Source organism: Neofelis nebulosa, chromosome 6 (assembly GCF_028018385.1).
Source record: "Neofelis nebulosa isolate mNeoNeb1 chromosome 6, mNeoNeb1.pri, whole genome shotgun sequence".
Lineage (NCBI taxonomy): Eukaryota > Metazoa > Chordata > Mammalia > Carnivora > Felidae > Neofelis > Neofelis nebulosa.
In genome coordinates, this window is record NC_080787.1 from 36,551,546 (window position 1) to 36,576,800 (window position 25,255).

The window sequence follows — 25,255 nt, forward strand, 5'->3', positions numbered from 1 at the left end:
TCTCCCTGCACAGAGTGCCAGATAAACATGACCACGTCACAACCCGATCACCCCTGTCATCAAGGAAGCACAGGGTAACTGTTAAATGCCTTCCTTCTGGGATCAGGAGTATGTCTAGTCAGTGGGTGGTGATAAAGAACTACACAGACGTGACAGATGCAGGATTACAAGGTACTGCCGTGCCCTTTGTTCTCAACGCTCACCTCCTCACAGACTTCACGGACTGCCGCCACACTCGGCTCCTCCTCGGGCTCCATGCCTCCCCCAGGGACAATCCATCGGTCTGGATGGCGACTACTGCTCACGAGTAGCACCTGAAAGTCACAGAGGTTACATGGGCAGTTAAAAACAAAAAAAAAAGACACGTTTGTACAAACTCAGACTCTTAAACACCACCAAAGTCTAAGTACCTAAGCCTATTTTTTGTTTAGATCTCTCCAGGTCACTTCTGGTAAGGTAGCTTTTATTTCTACTGGAAAAAGCAGACAATCCGCCTTGTAAAAGCAGAAGGGCATGTGAACCAGTGGCCATTACCTCTACCTTCCCCTCAGGCCTATCTATCCTCTTCTTAGCTCCTTTCTCTAAAGCCCTTTGAACACAGAGCTGACAAGGACTGGGGGCGGGGAGGGGGGGTGGAAAGTCACTGATGAGCCTGTGAGCGCTGTGAAGGGCTGGCCAGAAGGAGAGCAGTCCTTAGCCCTGGTTGGCACCACAGTCCCAACACTTTCCCTCCCAGGTCCTCACTCCCGTGTGTCCCAGCTCCTGGCCCATCACCACCCCAAGCTCTAAGTGTGTCCTGAGAACCCAACTCCCTCATCTACAGGTCAAGTTGAAAAACCTCATCAGGCTTGCAGCTGAGAGAAAACTGGATACTTTTTACGAAAAAATTTTAAGAAATGAGAAAACCAACCAAATACACACACAAAATACGGATACAGACTACAGTATTATTAATTCAAAATTAACTGCATTCTAATCATGGCTGAAATAAAATCTAGGATTTCCCCAGCTCCTTTTCCTTATCCTTCTCCAGGACAGGAGCTAAACAGTTAGCTGGACTCCTCCTTTGGAGGTAGAACTGGGTTGGCATTACTTCTAAAACTAAAGGAATCCTCTATTGCTCCCTAAACCATCACTTTCTGATGATGTCTTTTGAGTGTCCAGCCCTAATCCCAACACACTCCCCCTTGAACTTCACTTCCACTCTGCAGTCATTCTTGTTGCCTGAAAGCAAACGCTGTGTCCTCTGGAGCCCTTACAGATTCCACCTCTGACTTCCGGTGACCTACCTTTTAGTCATCTCCCCTTTCTCCTTGACGTTTCTGCAACTACCTGGGCCCCTGGAAATGCTACCTTTTTCTCCATCCTTAATCCCTTTTCTGCATGTCATGATACAGTCCCCTGGTGCTCATCTACAAAATCTGTGATCTGCTGACTCAGAGGGGGTCTGGAGTTAAAAAGAAAATCCATGAATCCATACATAGTCACCAAAATATAGCCCATGGATGGAGAAAATAATGCCTTTAAATTTACAAGTACTATTTCATTTGTTAAGTGTACTTAGGTTCTGCTTTGCATAATGCAGAGTAATTTAAGATAATATGAAACCCACAGTTTTTGGGTGATGTGTATAAATGTATAATCTAAGGGAGGTTAAAGTAAAATGTGGAGGTTCTATGAAATTTTGTGGGTGTTTGTTTAATGTTTATTTTTGAGAGAGAGAGTGAGAGGGCATAAGCCAGGGAGGGGAGGACAGAGGATCCGAAGTGGGTTCTTCTCTGACAGTAAAGTGCCCAACGTGGGGCTCAGACTCATGAACCACAAGATCATGACCTGAGCCGAAGTTGGACACTTAACCAACTAAGCCACCCAGGCACCCGCCCCTGAAATTTTGTTTTTAAAATAAGAGTCCTCATTGTACACCCACCAGCAATAAATCTGAGATCCCTGGCTGGCTTAGTCGGTAGAATGTGTGACTCTTGACCTTGGGGTCATGTGTTTGAGCCTCACACTGGGGATGGAGTTTACTTAAAAAAGTAATTAAAAAAATAAAAAATAAATAAAATAGCAATAAGTCTTCATGACCTTGAATTTGGCAAGATATGCCAATTCACATGACACACCAAGAGTATGAACAACAACTAAAACTAGATAAGTTGGACTTCATCAAAATTAGAATCTTCTGTGCATCAAAGGTCATTATCAAGAATGTGAAAAAACGACTTACAGAATGGGAGGAAATATTTGCAAATCATCTATCTGATCAAGGTCTGGTATCCAAAATAAAAATACATAAAAATATAAAAACTCTTACAACAATAACAAAAAGACATTTCTCCAAAGAAGCAGCATTCCTCCAAAGAAGATCTACAAATAGCCATGAAGCGCACGAAAAGATGCTCAACACCATTAGTCACTAGGAAAGTGCAAAGTAAAACTACCATGAGATGCCACTTCACACCCACAAGAATGGCTATAATTTTTAAAAATAACAAGAACTGGCAAGGATGTAGAAAAATCGGAACCCTCAAACATTGGGTAAGAATGTAAAATAGTTCAGGCACTGTGGAAAGTTTGGTGGTTCCTGAAAAGTTAAATAAAAAATTACCATGTGACTTAGTAATTCTACTCCTAGGTATACACCCAAAAGAACTGAAAACAGGCACTCAAATACTTACACACAAATATTCACAGCAGCATTATTTACTCTAGCCAAAAAGTAGAAACAACTTAAATGCCGATCAGTGAATGGATAACAAAATGTGGCATTCACACACATAGGAATATTATTCTGCCATTAAAAAAGAATGAAGTACTGTGTGGATGAACTTTCAAAATATCAGGCGAACTAAAAGCCAGGCTCAAAAGTCACATACTGTAAGATTCCGCTGATGTGAAATATACAGAATAGGTAAATCAAGAGAGAGGAGAGAAAGCAAACTGGTGGTTGCCAGGGACTGGGGGAAGGGAAGAATGGAGAGCAGGATTTTATTTTGGGGTGACCACAGTATTTTGAAACTATACAAAGGTTGCTAAATGCCACTGAATTAGTGGTACGAAATGCCACTGACTCGTTCACTTTTAAATGGTTAATGTCATGTTATGTGAACTTCATCTCAATAAAATAAAACTGGTTTTAAGATCACAGTAACTTTTCAAAAGCTAAATTTAGGAGTCAGTGCCACTACTTTTTTCCTCAGAGCCTATATTCCAGGGGAGTAGCCTTCCAAGAAGTGATCCTTAGTTTTACATCATATTAAATTATAAAGCTGAAATAATACACTATTTCCGTAAAAGAAAAGGGCAAGGGTGCTTGGGTAGCTCAATTTATTAGCCATCCGATTCTTGGTTCTGGCTGAGGTCATGATCTCACATGTGTGGGTTCGAGCCCTGCATCCAGCTCTGTGCTGACAGTGGGAACCCTGCTTGGGATTCTTTCTTTCTCTCCCTCTCTCTCTCTCTCCCTCTCTCTCTCTGTCCCTCCCCCACTCGTGTTCTCTCTTCTCTTGATCTCTCAAGAAAAAAAAAAGGGGGGAGGGATAAAAAAAAAAAAAGGGGACTGCCACACTCCTCCCATCTTGTGATAATTGTGGCAAATCTTATATTTTTAAAAATTCCTTCTCAAAATAAAAATAAGCCCAAACGCAATCATGTTTGTTAAAAGTTTTTTTTTTTTATAATGTTTTTTTTTTTTAATTTTTTTTTTTTTTAACGTTTATTTATTTTTGAGACAGAGAGAGACAGAGCATGAACGGGGGAGGGTCAGAGAGAGGGAGACACAGAATCTGAAACAGGCTCCAGGCTCTGAGCTGTCAGCACAGAGCCCGACGCGGGGCTCGAACTCACGGACCGTGAGATCATGACCTGAGCTGAAGTCGGCCGCTTAACCGACTGAGCCACCCAGGCGCCCCAAAGAGTTTTTTTTAAAAAGTCTTTCCGAGACTCTCTGGATATTGGCATTTAAATCATACCAATCCAATCTGCAAGGAAAGCTCAAGAAAGGGTAGAAAATGGGTTAATCTTTCAAGGATTTGTTATATAAAGAACATGTAGTCTTTCTTCCTAGAATTCTCCCACTTGTTGGCAAAGTGTTACGTAGCCATTCTGAACCTAAGCATTTGCTTAAAAGGCTGACTAGGGCCATTCAATTAGGTTATAGTCCAAATGAAAGAACTTCATGGGGACAATACTAAAGCTAAAGCAAAGGAAACCTCTAACATAAAGTATAATTTCATTTCTAAATTTCAATCAATGTGAAATATTAATTAGTAAATTTTGCAAGTGTTACTACTTTGCACATTCAAAGCAGGCCTACATGAGGTCAGACTATGTATAATACAGACATTGGGAAAAATAAGCCTCATTACTTTGTCGTCACACTTCAAAGCAAACACCATTACCAGTAAACAGTTCTCCTAAGTTTCCTTGACAACCCACTGAAAAACAAAACATCTTTCCTTTAGCCAGAGGCTTTACTCCTTCCTATCTTATAAAACACTAAGTGGTGTTTCTGGTCAGTAAATTTCGATTCTGAAGCTTGATTTTTAAATATAAAATTATCAGAAAAGAAATCAAATGGCAAAGCTCTTAAATCTGAAAACGACATACTAAGGAAAACAACCACAGAATTTGTTATTTATTCAACAAACATTCATTCAGCATCGTTATAAACTAGGAATGGCGGTTGCAAAGATGAAAACCCCTGCAATTTTAAGGCAGATCAAAGTAGGGGACTGGACAACCAGGTATTAATTAGACCTTTCATGAAACTCTTATCGCCAAGACAGGTGATATCAGTGCAGAGATGGCTAAATGTGCCCACAGAACACACCCACCCACATATGAACATGATGCAGCTAGCCCTACAGAGCAGGGAGAAATCAACAGTGGGGCTGGGACAAGTTGTTATCCACATGGACACAGAGGACAATCATTATATTGATTAGGGACACAGATATACAATGAAAGACTAAAGAAATCTGTGGGAATAATAAACCTAACAGGGAAAGATTTCTATAATGGACTTAAGCTTGGAACAGTAATGTTTTATTTTTTAAGGTTTCTTAAATTGCTTTAATAATGCTTAATCCAGGGACACCTAGGTGGCTCAGTCCATTAAGTGTCCCAACTCTTGGTTTCGGCTTGGGTCATGATTTCACAGCTTCGTGGGTCAGAGCCCCACGTTGAGCTCTGCACTGGCAGCTTGGGGCCTGCTTGGGATATAGTGTGTGTGTGTGTGTGTGTGTGTGTGTGTGTGTGTGTCTCTCTCTCTCTCTCTCTCTCTCTCTTTCTGCCCCCTCCCCAACAGTACTGTCTCCGTCTCTCTCAAAATAAATAAATAAACTTTTAAAAAAGTAATGCTTAATACAACTTCTCAAAAGAATATAAAAGAAAGCCCCTTACCCAGGAAAGGGGTATCTAGTGGAGAGAGGGAAGAAAAAATAAGAAAGAAAAAAAGAGTAGTAATACAGGGTGAGGAGTGCTTTGGTTGAGGTATGCACAGGATACCCCAAAGACACTGAAAAGAAACACCTAATCTAGGCTGGGGGGAGGACAGTAGAGAGATGGCAAGGAAATGCTTCTTAAAAGAAGTGACCTGAGTTAAATTCAAGCTCAAGAAGGACATTGATTCAACAAAAATCAGAAGCCTACTGTGTGCCCACGCGTTTGGGACACAAAAGCAAGATAGATACAATCCCAGCTCTTGAGAAATTTGAAGTCCAGTGGATAGGACAGACCAGAAGTCCGGTAACTATACTTCAGGGCCTGTGGCAGGGACCATCATGCTCACCAGATATTTTATGTTCTTGTCGATGGTATTCCAAGCCCTCCTGCTATTAGGTGGGGCCATCTGACTAGTTCTGGCTAATGAAATGTGAGCAGAAGGGACACATGTCACTTCTGGGCTGAGGCAGGGAGAAGCCCATCCAGCTTCTCTCTTCCTCTGTCCCAGTGCCCAGGAGCACAGTGAGTTCTAGCTGGTGTAGCTATAAGCCAGGGCCTCTAAATGGAAGGGTTCCTATGTAGAGCAGAGCCTCTGACAACCCAAGACTGAGTGGCATTGTAACAAGGAATACAATTGTGCTGTGTTAAAACAATGAGATTTCAGGGTAAATTTGTTACTGCAGCATAACCTAATCAATCCTGATTAACAGTGTGAGAGGTCAGTGAAATGTCTAAGGATCCGTTCTGTTGACTGCCTCAGACCCAAGCCTTAAGCACAGAGCTTGACCCATATTAGTGGCCAATAAAAGTTTAATGAGCAAATGAAAGAATGGACCAAAGGCTGAATGAACAAACAAGTGCTTGAAAAAAGGAGCACGGAAAGCATCCAGAAGGGGTTACTTAGGGAGGCTGAACAAAAAGGCAAGGGTCTAATTATAAAGAGTTTGGATTGAAACCTAAAGGCAATGGGTAAGTCAGGAAGTTGTTTAAGCAAAGAAATAACACAACCCAATTTGTTTTTGTGTTTAATTTTTAAGAGTTTATTTAAACAAAAACGAATTCCTTCTGGGCAGCGCCAAACCAGAAGTAGCCAGGAGCGTTCCTCCCAATTTGGGTTTTAGAAAGGTCACTCTTACTTGAGCTGGAGGTGGGCAAGCTTGGAAGCAGAATAGGTCTCTGCACTGAATTCAGGTTGAGAAAGGATGAGGACAAACGTGGGAGTGGGAAGGGAGTTACAGGTTCTCAGATAAGCAGAAAGAGGCATCCAGAGGACCAAGTGATTGACAGCTACGGGCTGGGTCAAAGGAGGAACTGCCCTCCAAGGAAAATGAGAAAAAAGCATCAGTGGAGGAGGGAACCATAGGAAGCTATCCTCTGAACACATGAATTGAGAGTATAATGAGATATCTAATGAGTATTTTCAGTGGACCAGCATATAAATGTGGGACTGGAGCTGAGAAGAGGGAAAAAGAGATTTGGGGGGAAAAATGGTCTTAGACTCTTCCAACCAGGAGGAGACTAACACAAGACAGAATATGTATCTTTGCAAAGTTCTAGCTAGAGGAGCTATCCCTGTTCTCCCTACCTGTCCACTACCCTTGGTATCAGATAAGTTTCCATTTCCCTCACCAAGAGCATCATGGAGGTAAATATATTTCAGGTATAATTCTGGAAATATTTTCCTCAAAAAATGAGAATATCTACAGTAACGATCTACATCACGGGAAATTCTGATAGGTAAGCTATAGATCTCGGACATATTACCAACTTCCAGGAAACTACATTCAGTAATATATATAACATGGTCTCATTTCCAACAATGCAATGCCTCCTACATTCAGCAGGCCCCTCAGCATTGCTGTTACTGCCGGAGAGCTGTGTGGATATTCCAGACAATCCAAGGGCTACACACTATGAACTCTGTGATACACCCTGCAAACTGCTTCTACAGACAAACCCTTTCTAATCATTTCTATGCTCCTTCTTAAAAATAAGACCAAAATAGGGGCACCTGGGTGGCTCAGTCGGTTAAGCATCTGACTTCGGCTCAGGTCATGATCTCATGGTCGTGAGTTCAAGCCTTGCATTGAGCTCTGTGCTCAGCGCAGATCCTCTGTCTCCCTCCCTTTGCCCCTCCCTTGCTCGCGTGCTCTCTCTCTTAAAAATAAATGAAACATTAAAAAAGAAGTTGTACTTAAAAAAGAAAAAGAAGGGGCATCTCAGTGGCGCAGTCAGTTAAACGACTGACTCTCGATCTTGGCTCAGGTCATGATCTCGCAGTTCATGAGTTCAAGCCCTGCTTTGGACCGTGTGCTGATGGTGCAGAGCCTGCTTGGGATTCTGTCTCTCCTTCTCTCTGCCCCTCCCCTGCTTGTGCATGTGCGCATGCGCTTGCTCTCTCTCTCTCAAAAATAAATAAACTTAAAAAAAATTTTTTTAAATACAAATTACAAAAAGAAAAATAAGACCGAAATAATGAATAATTGTCTGCAGTTGCTTAGATTCCAGAAAACAGAATATTTAAAAAAAAAATTTTTAGCATTTATTTATGAGAGAGAGAGACAGAGACTGCAAGTGGGCGAGCGGCAGAGAGAGAGGGCAGAAGCAGGCTCCAGGCTCGGAGCTGTCAGCACAGAGCCCGTGGCGGGGCTCAAACTCACCAACCACCAGTTCGTGACCTAAACCGAATTCAGAAGTTTAACTCACTGAGTTACCCAGGTGCCCTGAAAACAGGATATTTTAAAGAACAGCCACCACAAGTTCCTGTGCACAGGACCCCATAAAGATATTTAAAAGGTAAGTAAAGATGAGCAAGCAAGATAAATCAATAAATTATCACAGGACCAAGCATTAGTAGGATCAGTTCCTAGAGTTCTGAAGCCATTTTACCCTTCGATTTTTTTTCCTACACAGGAGCTCAAAATACTAACATAAGGAACAAGCAGACATAAACAGTCAGTTTACAAAATGCCTTATAAACATCCCTTCACTTTATCTAGCTAATCAGGCTGTTTATTTAATGAAAGGAAGTTCCCTGTCTAGTACAAAGAACTACCACACTGTGCTGTGAACAGATATTCTGCCAGTTTAACTTTGGAAGTAACAAGGTATTTTAAGAACAATATGAAAAAGTGGTCAGAGACACTAGCCTACACAGCATTCTTAAGTATAAGTCCCAGGGTACAGAGTGTAATACTAGACTTCGAAGTCAGATTGCCCCCCGCCCCGCCTGGTCTTCCTCAATTAATGTCCAAATGTTAAGATAACCACATACAGCACTTTATATTGCCTGGTATTCGATGACTGTTTTATTATTATTATTTTTTTAATAAGCCTAAGAAACCAATAAACTTGGCTATATTTGCAGGTTATAGGAAAAGACAAAGACTAAAAGTTGCTGGATCACACTATTTCAACATAACTTACTGGAATGTCCCAGGCTATTTCTGTAAACCTTAACCCACTCCCACAAGCCCTGTATATACTGAAAGAAAACAGACCAATCCTGGGGGAAAATAAATAACAACAGCAGGTAGTATTTATTCAGTGCTCATTTTGGGCCAGGTGCTGGCTTTTTACATAATCTATTTTTACTATACTATTCCTAATTTTCAAACAACCATACAAGCTGGGTATTATTCAATACTTGCCATTATAAACAATGAGGAAACTAAGCCTGAAGATGATTTGGTGATGTGGCAAAGGGCACATAAAAGATCAGTGCTGAGCCAGGATGCAAAAGTCTCCAGGTCTGACTCTGACCACCGGGCCACTTGAGAGCCTGTCACACCCATGACGTATCAAGTCCTACATGAAAAACCCTCTGAAAGCTTAACTACCACTGGATAAAAGGTACAACACGACTTTCTCCAGGCCAGGTAGAAGGAAAAGATGGAGAAGGTAATCTGATACTGAATTCAAAGATTTGGGCCAATTTTCAAAATTCTCTGAGCAGAGACTATTTATTTGCTTATTACATCTTTCCTGGCCAGAGCTGTCTTCTACATAGAGGGGGACTGTGAGCTCCTCTAGATTGTGCAACTTCTGTAACCTTCTTTTGTGAAAGTGTTTATTAATAAATATTAAAAATGGCTACTAATTTGCAACATGAGTCTCTTATTTTTCACATTTGTTTAGATACTACCATAGTTTAAGTAATTCCTTACTTAAACATTTATTCCATAAACAACGGTTGGTTCAGTCATTATTTGCTTCTAAGTGAAGTGAGGCATGGAGGAAGGGCAGTGTGTGTGAAGGGAAGGCAGAGATGTGTAAAAATATATAAAGCTTACCCCTGATCTCTCTCACGCAAGGACTGGTATGTACACTGTGGCCCATGGGCCAAATCCATCAGTTTTTGTATGGCCCATGACCTAAGTAAGAACGGTCTTTACATTTTCAAAAGTTTGAAAAAAATCAAAAGAAGAATATTTGGGAACATGGATTTACATGAAATTCAAGTTACAGTATCCTTAAATAAAGCTTATTGGAACACAGCCATGCTCGTTCATTACCTACATCCTATGGCTGCTTTCAAGCTACAAGGGTAAAGCTGAACAGTTTTGATAAAGAACATGTCCCCACAAAGCCAAAAATATTTTCTATCTGGTCCCTTACAGGAAAAAGTTTGTCAACCTTGGATCTAATGAAGGGCCCAAGTAGCTCCAACATCATGTCAGCAAGGAGTATGAGAGAGGAGAAAAGGCTCTGAGAGGGTCCCAGGACACTTCTCCAGAAGGAACGTGTGAAAGGGGCCTAGAGGAGGGCTTTCCCGAGCTCAGTAAGGAGAGGCGCTCCAGACAGGGACACTTCAACTGCAAAGGCACCGATGCTCCAACAGTGTATTTTATCCAGGGAACACTGAGCAATTCGAGTAGTTTGATAATGGTGTAAGGTGCATAATGGGAAAGAAAAAGAGGGCAACGAAGGAGGCAGATTAATCAGACTGGAAACCAGTCTGAAAAACTCATACAGCAAGCATGCCAAAGAGTTACAGCAACAGAAGGCAACTAGGAATCCTCCTTGGTTTTTGAAGAGGAAGATGGCAATTTCATTTCTTTTCGAAGCCTGAATCTGAAGGCTGAATGAGCGATGGGCTGGAGCTGGGGCAGAGGGGTTGGTTAGAGAGGATTAGGGACCTGGATATAATCGGCATCCCTGGAGATGGGGAGCAACCAGTGTGTTACGTCTCATTTAGGGGGCAGCAATGGCAGGGACTGGTAATTAATCAGAAAGGAGGGTGCTGTGAAAGGGATGTAAGGGCGGGGCACCTGGATGGCTCAGTCGGTTAAGCGTCCAACTCTTGATTTCAGCTCAGGTCATGATCCCATGGGTCACAGATTCGAGCCTCGCATCCGGCTCTGCACCGACAGTGAAGAGTCTGCTTGGGATTCTCATTCTCTCTGTCTCTCTGCCCCTTCACTTCCCCCTCTCTAAAAATAAATAAATAAACCTTAAAGATTTTCTTTTTTAAAAAAGGGATGTAAGGGCTATGGCTTCCTACTGGGGTTAGCAGATGGACACAGAAACCCAGTTTTCAAGAGACAAACAGGAGGGGAGCAGATGGGAAAAGAGAAAAAGGTTGAGGCACCGGCAGGAGAAGTGAAGCTTCCTGCACTCTATGTGATGGGAACTTCACAGCTTCAATTTAAATGTCCATTTGAAAGCATTCACCCCAGAAACAAAGACTGCCTCTGTAACAGTACAATTGGTGGCACTAAGGAGGAGAAAGCATTTTCTTTAAAGGCATTTCTTTAAAACTTCATGTACAGCTTGAATATTTTAGAACAAGCATTTAAGATTTTTATATTTGGCCAAGAAGAATGCCAAGCATTATTCCCTAGGAAATTTCTGAAAGCCAAATAAGAGTGAATGAAATATTTAGAACATTCAAGCTTCTTGAGGTCATTAAAACAAACGAAGCCACAGCAACAACATTCCTGACATCCACAAACTGCATTATTTTCCCACACACGATCTTAGAACTGTGGGAATACACTGTAAAATCACTGTTCATCAATACACTGATTCTGCTGAGCCAAACACAAATGAAGTCTTCTAAAATACAGGTTCATAAAAAAGACGTTGACAGTGGACTCAAAGACAGGTATGTATTGTGTCCCTACAGTAGCCATCAACGTATCAATCACGTTTCAATCTAACTTGAGATTATATTAATTACAGAGATGTCGAAGTTTAAAACCACAGTTGTATGCTGTCTACTTTATAGAGAACAGTCAGAGACTTGGCTTACAGGTCTGCCTCACACCAATCAGCCATACAACTGCAAAAAAAAAAAAAAAAAATCCACATACTTCAACTTTCTCAGTTTTATGAGACTGTTCAAATAACCTCAAAACCCCTCCCAGTATTAACATTCTATTGCTCTAAATTTACACACGTTTGTGCCTGGAATAGTGGTTCCTAATTCTACTCTTTCTTTTATGACCTATTTTTTCAATAGTACACATTGCACTTGTTAAAAAGGTACAAAGGGACATTCCTTGAAAAGTAAGCCTTCTCTCCTACCTCTCTCCCCAGAGGCACTGCTTATGAAGACTTCTTGAGATATTTTAGCATATAGGAGTATAAATAGAAACACATTTATTATTTTCTTTTCTCTCTGTTAAATCAAATAGTAACCCATCAGACACACTGTTCTACCTTATTTTTTAACTTAAATCGCAGAAATCATTTTATCACTAGATAACCACAAAGCCTCTTTTTTCCTTTAAAGACTACGTAATATTTTTAATAAAAAAATTTTTTTTAACGTTTATTTTTGAGAGACAGAGAGAGATAGAATGCAAGAGGGGAAGAGCAGAGAGGGATGAAGACAGAATCCGAAGCAGGCTCCAAGCTCTGAGTGGTCAGCAGAGTCCCACTCGGGGCTTGAACTCAGGAGCTCTGAGATCATGACTTGAGACCACAGTTTAACCGACTGAGCCACCCAGGGGCCCCAACTATGTGGTATTTTTAAAAACTCTTTTATTGTAGAAAATTCCAAACATACACAAAAGTAGAGGAAAATCCATATGAATCTCCATGTTTTCATTACCCAGCTTCAATAATTATTAACATTTGCCTATCATGTTTCATTTACCTAAACCCATTTCCAGAGTATTTTGTTTACTTGAGAGAGAAAGAGAAAGAGAGAAAGAGAGAAAGAGAGAAAGAGAGAGAGAGAGAGAGAGAGAGAGAGAGAGAGAGGAGAGAGAACGCAAACAGGGGAGGGGGGCAGAGGGAGGGAGAGAGAGAATCCTAAGCAGACTCCACACTAAGCCCTTAGCCCAGCTAAGGGCTCCATCTCACGATCCTGGGATGATGACCTGAGCTGAAATCAAGAGTCTGCAGCTCAACCAACTGACCCATCTAGGTGTCCTCCTCCTTTTTTTAATTTTAGATGCCAGAGTATTTTTTTAAGTTTATTTATTCTGAGAGAGAGAGAGAGAGAGAGAGAGAGAGAGAGAGAGAGAACCCCAAGCAGGCAGCACAAGCCTGATGTGGGGTCATGACCTGAGCAGAAACCAAGAGTCCAACATTTAACTGACTGAGCTACCCAGGCACCCCAGATGCCAGAGTATTTTAAAGCAAATCCCAGACATTAACATATTTCATTATTAAATACTTCAGTTACATATCACTAACAGATAAGGACTTTTGAAAAATATATCCTTATCATACCTAGCAAATGAACAATTGCTTCAATCAGCTAGTAAACAAGCCACATGACAATTTCTCCAACTGTTTAAAAGATGTTATTTTACAACTGGTTTATTTAAATGAAGAATCCAAACCAAGCCCATACATACATTGCATCTGACTGATAGAAGGACTCTTAAGCCTTGGTTTTCTAAAACAGTTCCCCATCATGGCCCATTGTTTTCAAGCCATTTATTTGTTGAAGAAAACAGATCATTTAATTATCTTGTAGGATTTCCCACATTCCTGCATTTGCTAATGCCCTCCCTCTGTTGTAATATTCAACTTGGTCCTCAATCTCTTCTCTCATAGTTCCTGTATCCAGGTTGTTAGATCTTGAAGCCTGATCAGGTTTGGATTTGTTTTGGCAAAAAACCTTCATGCTTCATGCTTCCTATAGGATCGCACTGTCGGATAATAAGATCTGACATCACCTTTAGTGATGAGACGATGAAACTGGTTTTCAAGTACCATCACATGATCTGTCCACTACAAAACACATCAGCAGCCTTTCTTTTATTGGTTTTATCGTCTATTAATGACAGCCATCTATATCCATAATCGCATTAGGGAATGCAAATGGTTATTTTCTAGTTCTATTGTCCCTTTTATATTTATTAGCTGAAATTTCCACGAAGAAATTTCCTCATTGATTACCCTAATGTAAGAAAGGCAAGCTAAATACTTGATTTTTTTCCTTCCTAATTTACTAATTTTAAGAAAAATGAGGGGCGCCTGGGTGGCTCAGTTGGTTAAGTGTTCGACTTCGGCTCAGGTCATGATCTCGTGGTGTGCGAGTTCCAGCCCCGCGTCAACGCTCTGTGCTGCCAGCTTGGAGCTTGGAGCTTGGAGCTTGGAGCCTGGAGCCTGCTTCGGATTCTGTGTCTCCCTCTCTCTCTGCCCTTCTCCCACTTGTGCTCTGTCTCTCCCTGTTTCAAAAATAAATAAACACACACACAAAAAAAAGAAAGAAAAAGTAAAAGAAAAATGAGATAGCATCCAAGCAGTTTCCAAATATTTTTTGTTACTGTTGTACAATTAACTAGTAGATTTAATACTTCCTGTGTTTCAATCTACTGCAGTCATTAATCTTTTGATGCCCCCACCTTTAGCAAGAGCTGCTTCAGACTGGCTCTGGCTCTTGTCTTTTTTTTCTCCAGCACTTAATTATAAAAATTTACAGACATACAGCTAAGTTGAAAGAACTGTACAGTAACCACCCATATGCCTACCACTTATATTCTACCAGTAATGTTGCACAAATCTTGTTTATCTCATATCCTTTTGACATAAATCTTTAATCTTGGTTTTGTCTTGCTTTTTTGTCACTGTAACATCTCAGGCTCATTGTAAGCATTGCCTGCCCCAGATCTGAATTCAGCTATTTCTCTAAGGAGCTCTGGTTCTTGGTGGGAAAGGATATTTAGAGACCTCAATTTAGGTACAGGCGCTGTTGTGTTGTCATCACTCTATGGCTTTTCAATAGCAGATAGGAAATGTGTATTATTAAAACAAAAACAATAAAGAGAATAATTGAAAAGAAAAATGAATTATGGGTTATACCGATATTTCCATTTCTGGTTTAAAGTTACTGAGCTTTTGGGTATTGTATGGAAACCAATTTGACAATAAATTATATTAAAAAAAAAAAGGTAAAAAAATAAAAATAAAAAAAAAATAAAGTTACTGAGCTTTTGGGGCACCTTGCTGGCTCAGCTGGTGGAGCATGCAATTCTTGACCTTGCGGTTATGAGCTCCAGCCCCATGGTGAGTGTAGAGATTATTTAAAATCTGAGGCAGGGGCGCACCTGAGTGGCTCAGCCGGTTAAGCGTCTACTTTGGCTTAGGTCATGATCTCATGGTTTTTGAGTTCAAGCCCACATTGGGCTCTGTGCTAACAGCTCAGTGCCTGGAGCCTGCTTCGGATTCCATGTCTCTCTCTCTCTCTCTCTCTGCCCCTCCCTCACTTACACACGCACACTCTCTCCAAAATAAATAAACATTAAAAAAATTAAAATAAAATAATAAAATCTTAGGGGTGCCTGGGTGGCTCAGTCAATTAAGCACCCGACTTCTGTTCAGGTCATGATCTCACAGTTCATGGGTTCAAGCCCCACAAAGGGCTCTCCGCTCTCAGCATGGAGCCCACTTCGGATCCTCTGTCTCCCTCTCTGCCCTTACCCACCTCCCCTCAAAAATAAAAACATTATTTTTTAAAAATCTTAAAAAAAAAAAGTTACTGAGCTTTTGACTTCTTGGATTTAATCCCTATGTATCTTTTATGCTCAAAATAACATTAATAGAATTATCTGAGTTGTCCTATAATATAATTTAATAGTGTCAAATTAATAGCACTATTAACCATAAAACTACTAACTACAGTTTAAGGTTTCTTTATAGTTTTCTTAGCCTAAGGACAGATCCCACTAGAGATGTTCAATCAAAACACTATTTTAGAGCCACATGAAAGATTTTCTGTAGGATTATGCCACAGCTTGATACGCAAGTTCATTTGTTTGTTTTCCATTTTTAGGAATACATTTTGTTGTAACTGAATTACAATTCACATTCACTGGAATTTACAGATGGTCAAAGTCTAACACATGCACCTGATTTCACACACATTCCTATAAAGATACATGTTTCCGTCTCCCCAGAAAGTTCCCTGTGACTCTTTCCTATCAATGCCTCCAACCCAGGGGCAATCACTATTGTGATTTATACCATCAGATTAGTTTTGCCTGTTCTGGATCTTCATATAAATGAGTTCATAGAGGGGATTTTATTACATGGTTGTACCACAATTTATTTCATTAGACCTCTTGATGGACATTTTGGGCATTTCCAATTTCTGCTATTAAACAATGCTACAATAAATAGCCCTATACACGAATCACTTCCCAAATATGAATATATTGGTAGAATTCACACACTCACTCATTCATTCAAATAATATTCACTGACTATCTGCTCAGTGCCAATCACTGTTCTAGGCACTGTGGATACAGCAATAAGCAAACAAAGGCCCTGTTCTTTTGGAATATACAATCTAATGGGAGAAGACAGGCAATAAACAAAAATAATGTCAGGTGGTCAGAAGCAGTAATAAGAAACCTAAGACCAAATAAGGAAGCAGAAATTAACAGAGTACTTTTAGATTGGGAAGTCAGGGAAGGTCTCTCCTAAGAGGTGAGGTTTGAGCACAGATCTGACTGAAGTGAGGAAAACAAGCCTTTGGTTCTCTAGGGAAAGGTACCCTCTGAAACATAGGTCCTGCCCTGAGGTCACAAGATCAAAGTAAGAAGGCCAGAGTGGCTAGAGCAGAATAAGCAAGGAAAAAAGGATGAGGAGCGGGACAGGTCAAAGAGGGCTTCCCAGAACAAGTTAATTCTTCTTCACTTGGGATAAGATCTGAAGTTACGCCCCTTAGGGGTTCTAAGTAAACACCTGGAACAGAATCACCAGAGTGTAGCATAGAAAATAGACTGCAAGGTGGAACGAAGGCGGGATCAGACCAGTTAGGAGGATCTACGATAATCCAAGGAGAGAAGTGAAGATGGTTTTAGACTAAAGAGGTAACAGTGGGGAGAGTGAGAAGTCATAACATTCTGACTTCTTCCAAAGGTAGAGCCAATAGAATTCTTGATTTGGTCTATGAGAAAAAGAAGGAAGTCAAGGATGACTTTGGTTCCCTGACCTGAGCAAATGGACCAGGTGGGAAAACAATGGGAGGAGCAGGTTTGGTAATTCCAGGAGTTCAGTTTTGCACATGTTAAGCCTGAGCTGCCTAAATGACAACATAGATGGAATTGCTGAGAAGGCAGCTGGAGAGAGGTCTGCTGTTCAGCAAAGAGGTCAGAGCTGGAGATTAACATCTAGCAGTATGCAGAATTTGGGGCTGGATGAGATCACTTAAGAGAAAAAGTCTGGAGCACTGCTGGCCTGAACCCTGGGGCTCTTCAGTGTTTTGAAGGATCCAACGAAGGAGTCCGAGAAGGAACCAACAGTAAGTGCAAAAGAAAACCAAACCATAAGGCATACGAGAAGCCAAGTGAAGTGTTTGAAAGAATGATCAACTAGATTAAATGCCACTAAGAGATCAAGTAAGATAAAGGCTAAGAACTGACCACTGGATTTGACAACATAGAGGCCATTTGTATCATGATAAAGGTATTTCTTTACAGAACCTAAGAACTGCTATGTCAAATATAAGACATAGTTGTAATTTTAATAAATGCTGACCTGGTGATTGTTGATTTGACTTTATAGTGATTTTGCCGTGTAGAAGCCTTCTGTTTTTATGTAATTAATTGTATTCTTTTTTTTTCCCCGCCAATCAGATGCTTTCCCCAGTTTTACTGAGGTAATGTTTGTTTATTAGCTTATTTATTGACAAATAAAATTGTGTAAATTTACAGGGTACAACATATATTGTAAAATGATTACTGCAATAATAAAGTTAGTTAATACTTCACTTCATCACTTCATATAGTTACCACTGTGTGAGTGTGTGGCGAGAATATCCCATTTCAAGCATGCAACACAGTATTATTAACTAGAGTCATCATGTGACACATTAGATTTCCAGAACTTCATCTTATAACTTAAAGTTTGGGTGCCTGGCTGACTCAGTTGGTAGAGATTCTCGGTCTCAGGGTCACGAGTTTGAGCCCCATGTTGAGGGTAGAGGTTAGTTTAAACAAACAAACAAAAAAAAAACCCTTAAAGTTTACACCCTTATATCAACACGTCTCAATTTCCTCCATCCCCCAGACTCTGGTAACCACCATTCCACTGTGTTTCCAAGTTCGACTCTTCTAGATTCCACATATAAGTGAGATCATACAGTATTTGTCTTCCTCTGACATTTCATTTAGCATAATGCCCTCAAGGTTTATCCATAATTGTTACAAATGGCAGGATTTCCTTCTTTCTATAGCTGAATAATATCCATGTGTGAGTGCACACATGCCTCGTTTTCCTTACCCATTCATCCATCAATAGACACTTAAGTTGCTCCCATATCTTGACTACTGTGAATAATGCTGCAATGAACATGGGGGTACAGTTATCTCTTTGAGATGCTCATTTCATTTCCCTCAGATGCTCCCAGAGACAGAATTGCTGGATCATATGGTAGTTTAATTTTTGGAGAAACCTCCATACTACTCTCCATAATGGCTGTTTCAATTTACATTTCCTCTGGTGAGTGTTTAATAGTATGTCATTGTGGGATTTTTTTGCACTTCTTTGATTATGAATGGGTTGGAGTACTTTAAAAAATATTCTCAGGCCATCTGCTTTTATGACAGGCTTTATTGGCCAAGTCTAGGGTCCATTTTCCTACTGTGTTCTTTTCTGATTGTTATAGATTTTTGCTATATTTTGCAAATATTTTCTCCCACTTTTGAAGACTTCTCCTTCCATTCTTTCGTATCTTTTGATGAACACAAGTTACTAATTTTTTTTTCAACATTTTTAATTTATTTTTGGGACAGAGAGAGACAGAGCATGAACGGGGGAGGGGCAGAGAGAGAGGGAGACAGAATCGGAAACAGGCTCCAGGTTCCAGGTTCCGAGCCATCAGCCCAGAGCCTGACGCGGGGCTCGAACTCACGGACCGCGAGATCGTGACCTGGCTGAGGTCGGACGCTTAACCGACTGCGCCACCCAGGCGCCCCCACAAGTTACTAATTTTGATGAAGACACTGTATTACCTTTTATGGTTAGTGTTTTCTGTTTCCTGTATAAAAAATCCTCCCCTTCCCTGAGATTATAAAGCTCTTCTATATCAGGTGTTGGCAAACTTTTTTTTTTTTAATGGCCAGGTGGTTGATATTTTCAGCTCTGTGGGCTGTATACCTTGTCGCAACTCCTCAGCTCTACCAATGCAGCACAGAAGCATCACGGACACTAAATATGTACATGAATGTGGCTGTGATTCAAGAAAACCTTACTTACAAAAATGAGTCATCATCTGCCAGTCCCTGTCCGACACTATCTTTTGATGCTCTTTTAAAATTTCAATTTCTGTTAACTGCTGGTGTACAGAAACACAACTGATTTCTGCATACTGACCTTATTATCTTGTGGCCCTACCAACATCACTTAATAGTTCTAGTTCCTTTTTGATAGATTCCTTAGGATTTTCTACACAGAAGATCAAGTCATTTGAAAATCAAGAGTTTTACTTCTTCCTAATTTATATTTTAAATTAATTAGTTAATTAATTAATTAATGCATGCATGCCTTACTGTACTGGATAGAACTTCCAGAAAAATGATTAATAGAAGTGGTGAGAATAGACATCCTTGTCTGGTTCACAACTTAGGGGCAATGTACTTATTTTTTCAATATTAAAGTATAATGTTAGCTGTTTTGAATAGCCCATTATCATGTTGAGGAAGTTCCTATCTATTCCTAGTTTGCTGAGGCATTTTATCATAAATGGATGTTGGATTCTGTCAAATGACTTTTCTTTTTTAGTCTGTTAATGTAGTAGATTACATTGATTGATTTTCAAATGTTAAATCAGCCTTGCATTTCTGGAATAAACCCAGTTAGATAGTCATGATATGTTACTCTTTTCGTATATTGGTGGATTCAAGTTGCTAATATTTAGTTAATATAAATAGGACTTAGTTAACTTCAAGAGGCTCTACCTGGTCAAAAATCAATATGAACTCATGGACTGAAGCATACTTGATGTACAGTAACTCATTAATTTGAGCGATAATGGTAAATTGAGGGGGGAAATACCAGTTATTTATCTTGTCATTCCTATATGAACTTTTTACAGTATGATTAGGATACTGTACGGGATTTCTAAAAGCAGAGTGTTCCCTTTTAGAAGTACGTTCTAAAAATTTATGGGTGAAATTATTGTCTAAGATTTGATCAGATATCACAAGAGGAGAGAAGTGGTTAACAATACACGTGAAACAAAACTGGCGATAAGTTGGTAACAGTTGACATTGAGTGAGAGGTACATGGGAGCTCATTATACTATCTGGTCTACTTTTGTAAAGATTTGAAATTTTCAATTTTTTTTTAATGTCTTGGTTATTCTTAGCCATATACTTCCATATATATTCAGGAATGAATTTATTTTTTTAAAACACCTACTGAGATTTTTAGTAGTAATGGAAAACCAATAGATGATTTGGTAAGAACGATAATGTCTTCTCATTCATTAGCGAGGTGTGGCTTTCCACTTATGTAGGCTGTTCTTCAAATCTTTTCTTTTATGACTCGAATTAAATGGCATAAATTTAGAAGGTCCTGCCCCTGTCCAAGACTATAACAAAACTGCCTCATGTCTTCCTGTAGCAATTTATGGTTTTAACTTTCTAAATGTTTACACTTCCTATCTACAATGGAAATTACTCTAGTATAAACCTAAAAAAAGAATCCAACTTTTTTTTTTTCTAGATGACCTGCCAATTTATTTCTGGACAACTTATTCTGTTGTATTGATTAGTTTGCCTACTCCTGATCCAGTTTCCAAGCATTCTATTTTAAGTACTATAGCTTTGCAACATGGTTTAATTGGACTAGACATTAACATTCCCACCTTTCACTCTTCTGTTTCAGAGTTTTACTGGCCAGGGGCACCTGGTGGGCTCAGTTGGTAGAGCACAAGACTCTTGACCTTGGGGTTGTGAGTCTGAACCCCATGTTGGGTGTAGAGAGTATTCAAAAAAGAAAATATAATCTTGGGGAGCCTGGGTGGCTCAGTCCATTAAGCATTTGACTCTTGGTTTCAGCTCAGGTCATGATATCATGGTTCATGGGTTTGAGCCCCACGTCAGGCTCTTACTGACTGCACAGAGCCTGCTTGGGATTCTCTGTCTCTCTCTTTGCCCTGCCCTTGCGTGTGCGCTCTCGCTCTCTCTCTCTCTCTCTCTCTCTCTCTCTCTCTCAAAGATAAATAAACTTTTAAAAAAATGCAAATAAAATAAAATCTTTAAAAAATAACAATAATTTTACTAGCTATTCTTCCATGATTGCTTATCCATTTGACCTTCAGAAACTGCTTGAGTAGTTTAAATAAAACAACTTGTGGGGCGCCTGGGTGGCTCAGTTGGTTAAGCATCTGACTCTGGCTCAGGTCACGATCTCACAGTTCGTGGGTTTGAGCCCTGCGACAGGCTCTGCACTGATGCCTTGGAGCCTGGCACCAGCTCCGGATTCTACATCTCCCCCTCTCTGCCCCTCCCCAACTTGTGTTCTTTCTGTCTCTCAAAAACAAATGAACATTTTTTAAAAAATGACTGACTTGTAATTTCTACAAGGATCAAGTTAAATTTACAGATCAACTTAGCAAGAATTGACATCTTACAATGCTGAACCTTCCTACCTAGGAATACTGTACATTTTTCCACTTATTCAAATCCTCTCAGTGACATTTTTAAAGTTTTCTTTCCACAGATCTTGCCGATTTCTTCAGTTTATTCTTTTTTGTTACTCTTGAGCTCCTATTCTACTGCTTATTATTTCAAAAAAATCATACCAACTTTTTATAGATTACTATTAAGATTATATTAAATCCATGCATAAGCACAAATGATTAAGAGAAAATTATTTTCAGTAAAAAAGCAATTTTTACCTTATGCTAATGTACTATAAACCATCATGGTTTCCATCATGACTACAGCTGCCCAGCTATGGCCACGAGCAGGTGTACAGGAAAGCCACATCATATGGTGGGGTCAGATGAACAGTAAGCAGGGGGCAGGCAGGTCACAAGTAACTATTCTGTTGCAATTCTGACCACATATCTGTAGATTCCAACTTACCATTCTTACAAAAACGAAAACAAAAAAGGGCCAAACACATATGGTGCACCAAGAATAAACGAAGTATTTAACTATATATGAGAAAATTAAGACGGAAAGATAATTTTCATGTAATTTCAAATACTGTATTTCACAACTTTCCATGTTTCTAACATAACTGAACTGTCAAACTGTTTTATTCTACCACAAATTATGCTTCATTTACTCTAGTAGAAGATGGAGAGTATCACCAGAAATCAGAAAAAACTAGGTAGCAACTGCATTAAGATTGAGAAATCTTGGCTGAGAGTCCTTTACCTGAAGACAATCCATTGCTCTAAGACTCAGAATAAAGAGGAGTAAACAAGAGAGAGCGAGGGTTCATTATACCCAAGATGTTTTAATTATTTCAACTTCATAGAAAATTAATATGAATAAATCTTATATAATCAAACATCAATAAAAGAACCGTAAGAAACTGATTATAACACTGGTTGTCTGTGAGGAAGGAAACTGGATAAAGGGGGGGACAGGTATGGGAAGGAGAATTTTCATTGTATCCCAATTGTGTCTTTTGAATTTTAAACCAAGTAAATGTACTGCCTATTCAAAAATAAATTTCATTTTGGGGCACCTGGCTGGCTAGGTCAGAAGAGCATGCAACTCTTGGTCTTGGGGTCATGAGTTCAAGCCCCATGTTGGATGTAGAGATTACTTAAATTAAAAACTTAAAAAATTTAATTTTAAGAGCTCATTACAGGGGGGCGCCTGGGTGGCTCAGTCGGTTGAGCGACCAACTTCGGCTCAGGTCATAATCTCACAGTTTGTGAGTTTGAGCCCCGCATCGGGCTCTGTGCTGACAGCTTGGAGCCTGGAGCCTGCTTCAGATTCTGTGTCTCCCTCTCTCTCTGCCCCTCCCCAACTCATGCTCTGTCTCTGTCTCAGAAATTAATAAACATTAAAAAAAATTTTTTTTTTTAAAGGGCTCATTAGATGCTATAAAATGACCAACTGAAGAACAATTCTGAACCTTCTATAAACAACACTTAAAGACATTGTTGGGGCACCTGGGTGGTGCAGTTGGTTGAGTGTCTGACTTGGACTCAGGTCATGATCTCACAAGTTGCTAAGTGTGAGCCCCGCATCGGGATCGCTGCTGTCAGCTCAGAGCCTACTTCAGATCCTCTGTTCCTCTCTCTCTGTGCCCTTCCCCTGCTCACTCTCTCAAAAATGAGTAAACAGTAAAAAACAAAAACAAACAAAAAAAAATCATTAGAACACTCAAATTCCCTACATAAGTGAATCTTAAAGTAAAAGTCTATTTCTAGACTAACTTACATTTGTTCTTTTATCAGTCACTAAAAAGCCATTAGTCCCATCACATTTTCCTCTTTCTTTTTAACTAACCCATAAGAGAGCTAGATTTAGTGGACAACTGCCCATTCTTGCAATATCTCTTCTACTGATCTTTTAAAACTTTTAGCTGACCTGTTTCATATATTTTTATTTTTATTTTTATTTTTTCAACATTTTTTATTTATTTTTGGGACAGAGAGAGACAGAGCATGAACGGGGGAGGGGCAGAGAGAGAGGGAGACACAGAATCAGAAACAGGCTCCAGGCTCCGAGCCATCAGCCCAGAGCCTGACGCGGGGCTCGAACTCACGGACCGCGAGATCGTGACCTGGCTGAAGTCGGACGCCCAACCGACTGCGCCACCCAGGCGCCCCATGTTTCATATATTTTTAATGCAAACTCTCATAAATCTTTTTCTTAAAGAAAACCAAAATTATAAATTACTCTTGACATTCCTTTTTTCAACCATTAAGAGGCCAAAACAAAAATTACTCTGCTCTACTCTGGAAAAGCATCATTCTTTTTATTTTTTTAAAAAAATTTTTTTTTTCCTTTTTCAACGTTTTTATTTATTTTTGGGACAGAGAGAGACAGAGCATGAACGGGGGAGGGGCAGAGAGAGAGGGAGACACAGAATCAGAAACAGGCTCCAGGCTCCGAGCCATCAGCCCAGAGCCTGACGCGGGGCTCGAACTCATGGACTGCGAGATCGTGACCTGGCTGAAGTCGGACGCTTAACCGACTGCGCCACCCAGGCGCCCCCGGAAAAGCATCATTCTTGAACAATTAATTTGGCCACATTTTGGTAGTGCCTCTAAAACTTTTACTGTAACAATTTGACCCTAAATTTATCTCTCGATTATACTTCAAAGCATGTGGAGAATGAAATACCCTCAACAACACCCACCCAATGAAGTATGGTAGAAAACAAAGCCTTTTTATCCATGAAATCATATTAAATTATAAATTGCCATTTAATAACAGACCACTCTAAAAGGAAAACTTTTAAGAGAATACTTCTTAAAAATTACTATAATCTTAAAAGTAGCCTTTTTAAAAAAGGTGAAATACACACAACTTGAAATTAACCTTTTTTTTTTTTTTTTTGGTTTTTATTAAGTTATTTAAGTAATCTCTACACCCAACATGGGGCTCGAACTCACAACCCTTAGGATCAAGAGTTGCATGCTCTTCAACTGAGTCAGCCAGGTGCCCCTAAAATTAACCATTTCAGAGTAAACAGGTCAGTGACATTTAATACATTCACAATGTCATAAAACCACCACCTCTATCTAATCCCAAAACACTTTTATCACCGCAAAATAAAACCTCATACCCATTAAGCAGTTACTCCTCATCCAGGACCTCAGACCTCCAGCCCCTGGTAACCATCAATCTTGCTATCTGCATCTACAGATTTACCTATCTGCATATTTTATGTAAATGGAATCAATGTGACAAGAGGTCTGGCTTCTTTCACTTAGCATGTTTCTGAGGTTCATCTGCAATGTATTAGCATGTACCAGTACTTCATTCTTTTTTATGGGTAATATTAGCCCATTACATATACACATTACAATTTGTTTATTCATTCACTGATAAACGTCTGGCTGTTTTCACCTTCAGCTATCATGAACAGTGCTAAACATTTATGTACAAATATTTGAGTACCTGTTTTCAGTTCTTTTAGGTACATACCTAGGAATGGAATTGCTAAGTCAAACATAATTCCTTAATGTTTGACTTTTTCAGGAACCATCAAACTGTTTCCACAACTGACCTACTCTAAATTTCCACCAGCAGTGTACAAGGCTTCCAATTTCTCCACATCCTAACTTGTTATTTTCCATGTTTAAAATTATAGCTATCCTAGTGGGTGGAAAGTGTAAAACCTAGTTCTAAGAATGTCCTAATAATTACTTAAATACTGAAGGAAAGTAGAATAGTGATAAGCAGGAATGGGAAATATTAAACTC

The 25,255-nt window shown here is 39.8% G+C and overlaps 2 protein-coding genes across 4 annotated transcripts in view; both read right to left on the reverse strand.

Annotated features, from left to right (window-relative positions):
- Nucleotides 1-25,255, reverse strand: part of RPS10 (ribosomal protein S10) — a 193,245-nt gene that overhangs the window by 93,525 nt on the left and 74,465 nt on the right. The window lies entirely within an intron of this gene.
- Nucleotides 1-25,255, reverse strand: part of NUDT3 (nudix hydrolase 3) — a 134,439-nt gene that overhangs the window by 68,173 nt on the left and 41,011 nt on the right. For all 3 annotated transcript variants that reach the window (XM_058733625.1, XM_058733624.1, XM_058733626.1), the window contains exon 2: nucleotides 204-314. In XM_058733625.1, the coding sequence (XP_058589608.1) occupies nucleotides 204-314 (111 nt within the window). The remainder of the gene's footprint in view (nucleotides 1-203; nucleotides 315-25,255) is intronic.